This window comes from Atta cephalotes (genome assembly GCF_000143395.1).
Source record: "Atta cephalotes unplaced genomic scaffold scaffold00004, whole genome shotgun sequence".
Taxonomy (NCBI): Eukaryota; Metazoa; Arthropoda; class Insecta; order Hymenoptera; family Formicidae; genus Atta; species Atta cephalotes.
In genome coordinates this window covers 4,356,846-4,365,994 of record NW_012130068.1, presented here as the reverse complement: position 1 = coordinate 4,365,994, position 9,149 = coordinate 4,356,846, and the positions used below count along the sequence as shown (strand labels likewise).

The following is a 9,149-nucleotide window of genomic DNA, read 5'->3' as shown; positions in this document are numbered from 1 at the left end:
ATATATATATATATATATATATATATATATATATATATATATATATATATATAGTACTGTAAGATAAGCGAGGAAGATATCAATGGGGGCATGAGGGTGTGCTAAAACGGAGATTGCAGAACGGAGACTGGCTTTGACATATCAATTTCATATTTCTAGATGAAGCGTACTTAGAAGTTCTGTATCAGCGAAAGCTGCAGTAAATTGTCGACAAATTCTTTTGATTCTCATTTCTGTTCTTTCATAATCTTGTATAATAGATTATTATTACAAAACAGTTTTGGAATTTTGAAAGACTTTAACAGAATTTTGAAAGAGTCAATAATAAACTCTGAAATGTTCCCTTATCGAATTCAATAAAAGTCACAATGACATAAAAATTTTAATAATTTGCACAATTATATAAAAGATCGTAAATAATGTAGAGAATAATATAAAAAATATGACAAATTGAATTTTTACAAATTATAAAGAATTCTTTTTTAATATAGTTTTAATTTTCATGTAATTTTCAGTTGTAAAATATAATGTAACTGTGTAAATGAGAAATTCTATTTCTACCTCATTTGATGATTGTACATTTTATTAATTTTCTATCTTTATAAACTCGATTGTGAAATTTATTAATTTATAATTATAAGTAAACGGTAGTTTTAATTAAGATAATCAACAGAAACGGAACACACGCATGCACACACGCACGCACGCACGCACGCACGCATACAAACAAAAGATAGGTTGCCCTACGTAACAAATACTTAATAAATCGATAACTTGTTATATTACTTATGTTATGCGTTTATTTATTTAAAAAATTAACATATCAATATCTTAATGAAAATGGATTAATGAAGCCAGTTAAAAGCTGAATGCAGAAACAGAATCGAATAATATGGTTGAAATGTAATATATAATAATGGTCAATATAGGATATATTGGATGATTTTATCGGAAATAAACGTAATATATGTTCTGCAATTTTTCGATATATGCGTTTTCAAGTGAGCAGACAGGGAATTGATACATTCTTTTAAAAGCTCAGTTATCTATTATCCTTGAAGGAAAAGCCTCCGGACTACAGCTTTATTTTTCCTTACATCGCAAATTATTCATGGCATGCTTGTAAGAGAGAGTTACATTGAACGATAGATAAGTTTGATTTTGGTATTTCTAAGAATTCTCGCTGACTGAGTTTTATCTTGAATTATTTAGCGTTTTTTTATTTCCATTGTGGAAATTATGATTTGCGACTACATTGAATTTCACGTATGTTGCACCACGTAAGCAGCGTTTGTTTTCACGAAATTAACTTTTCCATTTGCGCATTTGTCTATTACCAATTTGTATATACCAAATTACTTATTATTCGATAATATTCTTGATAATTACAATATTTTATATTTTATCTATTGTGATTGTAATTTATTATTAAAAATATCTAGTTAACTTGGATAATAATTAATTAAAAAGAATGTATTTCAAGGAAATAATAACAGAATGAGAAATACTTTTTGTATAGCAACAGCGTTAGAAGGTTCAGATAAAATGGATTCGTGATTTCCTTTGGTGAAAGGAATCATGATTTCTTTTGTTGAAAGAATCCAATATAATTGTAATGAAATACTTTGGGAAAGAATACTAACGATTTTGATTAAATATTCTCAGTTGTTCTCTTACATAAAAAAAGGTTATCATAGCTGTTTAGAGATACGTTGATACAATAATTTTATATAATCTACTTTTGCTATCTATTTATTTTGAATTAATTTGCCTTTGATATAAAGCATTTGAGACAAGATTTATTCAGTAACAAAGAATATTATACTTGCCGTGTGCTCGCTTAGCTGAGATTTCCGCTAATTTGTTTCTTTATAATTCTTTACATTTTCGCCTAATTAAACTGTCTACGCAGTAAAAAAATATTTTCTACTATTTTAAAACTTGCCTTTATTAAAATTTTTGTGTTTTTAATGTTATTTGGATATTTTCTGTTAAATTAATATTTAACTGTTTTTAATATTAAAATAAGGTTATTTATGATTAAGTGAATAAATAATTATAAAAAAAGATAATTCAATTTTAAAACGTAAATTCAAAGAGAAATGAATACATGTTAATTTAACAAATAAATGTTAATTTTATTAAAGAAATATATTCTCACAGTTTGTTTTTAAATTGTATTAAAATGTTACATTTTTTATGTTAATTTTTACATAATATTATATTTGTATCATTTTTTAATATTATCTTAAATTAACATAAAAATGGTGGGACACGTATATTAAATTTAACATTTTCCAATTGTTCCAAGATTTGTAAAAAGGCGCAAATATATAACACATCATTTTTTTAGAATGCACATTTCATTGTTATGAAATTTCTTATCACGCTGTTTTATCGTTGATTAAGTTGAAGTAAATAAGAATCGTTACCTCCGATCCTCATTGCAGTTTTGTTTAACGAACCGATATTTATCCTTTTTACGTTAATGAGTGTGGCAGTTTCCACAAGCACAAAGAACTGCGTCGATGTTTTCTCATAATTTTTATGAGCTTAATATAATGCATGATGCGATCACAATTTCAATTGAATTATCATCTTAATTGAATTTCATTGAATTATCACAATTAAGATGATGATATTGCTATATATAGTTTTTTAAAATTGCTACAGATATTTAATTCATTAAATCAGTAATCATTTGGAATAATTAATTTTATTCGAAATTAACGGAATTTATTAGAGCAAATCTTTGTATTCAAATTAATTACTCGGAACACAGAATACAAATATTTTTAAATAAAAAAGAGATATACATAAAATGTATTATTACATAAAATTTTTTTGACATAATTGACAGAATGAAAAAGAAGCATTTTTTTTATCTTATTGTGTGACAATTTTAATATCAAATCTGAAGGTTTAATTTAAATTAAATCCTTTGCATGTTTTTATTGCTAGCAGAAAGTTTAATCTGATTTTAGACATTCTCAACGCATACTTGTCTTTTTTTAATGCAAAGATTAATGCAAATGTTACGTAATTGCGATACACTCTTTGTGATCATCGTTGTAATGCGGTTAAAGGATAATCTGGTAAACGTTTTCGTTAGTTTCATCGCCGAAAGTTGCATAAGCAACTGTGCATTCGCATGCTCGCGAAGTTATCTTATACAGATATATGACAGCTTGAATTATTAGGATTAAGCCGACTGACAATGACGAGCTGCAAATCTCTTTAAAAAGCCATTGCGAAGTCGTTAGGGGAATAGAAGAGGACAGCGGACGGGTAGGATGAGATTGTCTATTAGGATTACGAGTGCAATGTGCGAACGGAGTTTTCCCGTAGACACTGGGAAATAAAATCCAGCAAAATAATCGCTTCGTCATTTGGTTAGCTGCACGCCATTTCTGGCCATATCTTTCTCGTAAACGGAACCTGCCATTAAAGTGTTCCGCCTCGATGGTCCGGGTCGCTGCTCCTTAAAGTTATCCAATCAATTTCCTTGGTTTAGATCTCTTCCGATTTCTATCTTCCTTTGTTTTCTATTTTCGCAGTGATCTGAACGAATTACACCTACGATGTAAACTTGAAAAGAAATTTGTGCGATGTCCTATTTCCATGCGAACTCGGGGAAATGAAATTTCTTTTTTTTTGGGAAATTATTAAAGTAGTATAAGTTTTTTATCATCGAGAGAGTAACTTACTTTATTCTTTACAATGTAAGAGTGTGAAACGAACTTTATGTCATGTATCCGTGATGTTAGAAAGAAGAAAACTTCTTTTAACATAGCAAAAGCATGAACTTTTACTTTAAAACTTCTTGTTATTAACTGTGTCGATAACACGTCAATTTTATGTTTCTAACGACTTAATAAAATTTCATAAAAGTAAATTAAATTTTATTAGATGCTGCCTTTTTACATTTTTCTGTACTTTTTTAAAAATACTTATTGATTGATTTTTCAATTAAATTTCTGTTGAAACAAAATAAATGAAATAAATGAAATACTTTACTAGGATAAAGATAGCAATAAAATATATTTATTTAGTTGTGTTTAATGTATTATGTTTTACTTCGCTTATTATATATAGAAGAAGAAAAATTGTTTGTTCTCATCTTCGAGAAATACAATATTACTCTTCTGATAATTGCTTTACCAATTGACATGCATATAATTCGTTCTTTCGACAGTAAGATGTCACAATACCTTGTAATCCGTACTAGATGCTCTGAAAAATTCATACAGGATTTTCTCTCGAGTTGAGTATTTCGCCGCGAATTCAATTTCCTATCGAGGCTTTGTTCCTCGTTTCTCGTCCTGGAGAACTCCGACATAACTGTGCGGAAAATAAAGAATCCTTATGTAACAATTTTCTACAGAATAACAGAAGAATCCTGCGTTGATTCTCTAAAATGCAACTTGTCTATATTTGATGAAAAACTCTCTTCGATAAGTCCGATTATACGACGAGAAGGATATTTTATGATTTAAATATTCCGTGAATGAAAAGAAAAAGAAAAAATAACGTATATTGTTGTTTTTTCTAAAAAAAAACATATTTTTTTAGTTGTTAAATATATTGAGGAAAAACGGTGTTTTAATTTTTTCATTCAGGTTTCATGATACATAAATATCCGATTTTGCTTCGGTAGGAGCCGATTTTGCGCATGGCAGAGCAGAGCGGAGTTTCAAATCCGTTTGAAAACTTTTGCATGAAGAAATCCAATCCGTGGACACATTAGGCGAAGATAACGGCGCGAGCATCAGCCGTGATTACTTTTAGGCGAAATGCATCACGGCATAGTAAGCGCGAGTCAACCGAATTCGCGCGTACGCAACATTAAACTCGCGTAGAGATGCGCAGAAATGAGAAAATGTACACAGGCACCTATCCCGGGAAATTTATCGCGGGATGAGTCAGTTTACAAAAGAAATGTTGGAAAAGTTGCGCCGTTCGACACGGTTCAACCCCGTCCGCGAGAGAGGAAACGCAGTAGTCAGGACGACCGGAAGGGATGCGAAGAAATCTTTCCAACCATAGATATCATTTTAAGCATGCTATGGGGGAAAAAATACATGGATTCTTGTTATATATAATGGTATTCTATAGGCATATTTATAGCCAAATACTTTCCGCTTAAGAAAATTCAAGAGGGTGTAAATAATCGCAAGATTCCCTTCGGTGTTTTGAGAAAATGCGCTGATAAATATATATTTCACCTCACTTATATATTACTTTGATATATACTTGACTATTTACAGACGAGGCTTGAATAGTTTCCTTATAACAGAATTTCATGAAATTTATATTTATATATCTCTATTTATTATTTTCGTATTTATCTTGGACACCCTGATTGTTATATGTATAGCCATTTATTGTTCTATTCTGTAAAAAAGATTTTTGAGATATATGTTTTAATGAATTTGCGACATAAACACGAGTCTATCGTGACTTCTTTTACCTCGCTTGTTTAGTAAGTTGAAAATCTTTGCCGCACACGTTTTAAGAAGAAAATTGTATATGCTCTCTGATTAGTTACATGCTTGCATTTAATCATTGTACCATATTCGCACGGTTTGTATATAAGTTTTTCCCAATTTACACAGTAGAATCTTCTTTATATAAAGAAACTTTTGCTTCACTGAACGTCGATTGTACGCATCTTTGTCATACTAGATTTTATTAAATCATGAGTATACTTATTTCTTTACATAACAAAATGGCTTCTTTATTATGTTCTTTATTGTTTGCCAAAAATAACTTGAGAATCGTGGGGCTAAACCAAATAAATGGAATCTCTACTACGCAGTGTAGAATTTTGTAAGAAAACACATTTCGAAGAGACATTGCCCCATGGCGAATTCATAACTGGTCGAGCTCGTCGCACTGAGATTTAGCCACCGCGCTTGCGATTGCGCGAGAGACATTGTTATGGTTTCGGGTCTCGGAGTCGATCCGGTTTCGTGTTATTTTACATAAATCTGAAGCTACATCATGTCGCGTGCGACGTCCTCGCGCTATAATTCATGTTATAGTCGATCGCTAACTGAATTGCTTTCACTAGGCTTCCTGCCAACTTTCAAGCTCGCGTGTCAAAAGCGCTCCAATGACAGGAGATTCACGTCATACTCTAACCGCCAGTCTTTTGAGCATATTAAAATGGAGGCTAAATTAATTAATTAGCTGGTTTTACCTAGTATGTCACTATTCATCGCCAGCTGATACGTGCTGGCGAAGCAGATATATATTTTATATTGTATAAATTGTACGGAGTAAATACCTTTTAGTCTATATTCATATATTCTCGCACTTAATACTGCACGTGAAAAATGAATTCAGCTTTTATTCTATACTAGTTGAAGTATTCTCATAAATACATCATTTTGAAGTCAATGAATAACATACATTCTATATATTATATAGAATAATTCTATTTTTTATAAATACTCACAAAGTTAATTAGAAACGCACAGATTTCAAAGTAATTCAAAGAACAAGTTTTTCATGTTTAACAATTTAATAGAATTGCTAAAAATGTTTTTAACAACATTAATAGAAATTTCATTCATCGACGTTTTTATTCATTTCTGATTTTTATCTCGCAATGTGTTTTCAAGTATTAATCTAATTTTTTAAATAATCTTCATATCTTCAAGTATATAATTTGTTGAATAAGCGACGCGAAGCAATTATTTAAAAAGTGATATGGTTTTTTTTTAGTAGATATGACGCAACTAAGTTCATGCCAAATTATCAATCAGGATATGTTATATTAACCACTTTCTTTTTTTAATGTTTAAATTTTTTTAGAACAATAAATAAAAACCATGGGAAAAACATAACATAATAAAAACATAATAAAATTGGACAGGAAATTTAAAAATTGTGGATTACTTAAGATGTGTTATTTTAATGTAACATATCTTAATATAAATCTAAATATTAATACTGTTTATTATGTTTATTATGCATATATTTGAACAAATCGATAACATTATGAAGCAATCGGTATTGCGGAATTCAATTTTTCTCTTCAAAGATAATTTTTAAGAACTGCTTTTTCATGAAAAAATTATTGACAGATTTTTTTCTTATCGTTACAATTATAGTTAAAATTAGTAGATATATTTTTAATTACACATTATTTACAAAAAAGAATAAAAGTAAATTAATTAAAAAATAAGAAGACTGTGACATTGTAAAGCTTACGTTACAATTAATTACTATGTAACTATCAACTATATTAACTGTATGTTTACGATACTATCAATCATTGTCGCCTTCCAAATTATCGCTATCGTATATCTTGTAGGTATAATTTACAAACAATAATTTAACGATATAAGAAAATCACGTCTGTCATTTTATTTAATTATTATTTTAGTTTTTAATGATTATGATTTGATTTCAGTTATTTTACATTAATTATTAATTTTTATTAGTGATAACGATTACAATCTACTACAGATAATATATCAATAATAAAGAATTTTCTCATTTATTAAATTTATTTAAGAGGAAAATAATATTCGCAAGCACTCTCAATTTATTCAGATAACAAATTCGTGCCTTATCAATATTATGATGCATTTATATATTCTCATAGAATAAAGAAGAATAAATTGAATAAGTTAAAAAATTTTCGAAAAATAATTTTAGAAAAAATTAAACTCGCACAGTGTATTTAATCAAACATACAAAACATATGCCGTATAAAGTCTGGTTACTTTATATTGACAAAAGCGAAAATTTTAAATCTGACTTGAAACTTTTTTTAGAAAAAAATAAAATGAAACTTTATAATGTAAAAAATTGAAATTAGTATATTCTAGAACAACGACCGCAAAGAAATTACTTCTTTCCTTCAGCTTTAATACATTGTTTATATAACCATACTTTATATTTTTAACAGCATTTCTCGTAACTAACAAGCATGCATGAAATTGTAACTATCCAAAATGCTCCGCTATCTAATTTGCCCCGCTGTATCTTATAGAGATTATTTTGAGTTGCAAGATACAGACATTCCCGAGAAAGACGAATAATAGATGATTAACTATTTAAATAATAATTAGTTCTTTCAAGATAACACACAATAGATGATTCAAATAATTTATTTGCTATTCAAATATATATAATACTCAGTCCTCTCAGAATAATACTGTTTTATATACTTTTATTACGAGACTATATTGATTATTTTCCTACCTTTTTTGGATGTGCGAAACGAATCATCCTTAGGCACATATTGGATATCATAAACCAATGTCGTGTTCGCCAATAGAGTTTTATCCTTGTTGATTTTGTAAATGGCATATTTGAATGCCAACTCCGACGGACTATCCTTCTGGTCTTCGGTGAAGATCGCTCCTGCAATTTAATAAATATTTTTTTTAAATATTAAAGTTTTTAGAAACTATACAATATTATAGCCATGCATTATTGATGTTAGATACCATTTAAATAATTGTGCACTGATAAAATATTATTTTCAACAATGCCATAATAAATATAATATTGAAACGTAAATCTTTTTTTAGGAAGATACAAATATAAGATTTGTTCCAGAAATTTATTTCAAAATTATTGTAAGAATTTTATTTCTCTGTTGAAAGGGATTAGGAGTTGATAAAATTTATTTAAACATATATTTTTGATGTGTAGCAAATAAATTTTGTGGTTAATTAATAATATTTTTTATTGGTAATTATATTTTTTTTATTTTTTATTAGTAATTATATTTATATTAGTAATTATATTTTTTATTAATTTATTATAATTAATATTACATATCATTTAGAGAATAAATATTGAAAATGAAAGAAATGAATTTGATCAAAGTGATTTTTATTTGCAATTTAATTCTCTTATAATTGGATTTTTTTATCTCACAACTTTTGATAGCTGAATAACAAATTTTAATACAATACATTTATTAATTGTCATTATCATTTTACTAGCGATAAGAGAAATTTATTTCAGAATTATGTTATACTTCGCGAATAGAATTCCTGGGGGAAATGCGTCTATATGAGAAGCAGAGATGAAACTGACTGGTAACACAGACAAATCCGAAAAGAAAATTCCGGCACTACGAAAAGAAACCGAATTCATTGAAAGTTATAACCGAGTTCGTGAAT

The 9,149-nt window shown here is 28.4% G+C and overlaps 1 protein-coding gene across 1 annotated transcript in view; it reads right to left on the bottom strand.

Moving 5' to 3' along the window:
• Positions 1-9,149, bottom strand: part of LOC105626152 (glutamate receptor ionotropic, kainate 2-like) — a 152,043-nt gene that overhangs the window by 49,339 nt on the left and 93,555 nt on the right. The window contains exon 2 of the mRNA XM_012207464.1: positions 8,193-8,379. Coding sequence (XP_012062854.1) covers positions 8,193-8,379 — 187 coding nt within the window. The remainder of the gene's footprint in view (positions 1-8,192; positions 8,380-9,149) is intronic.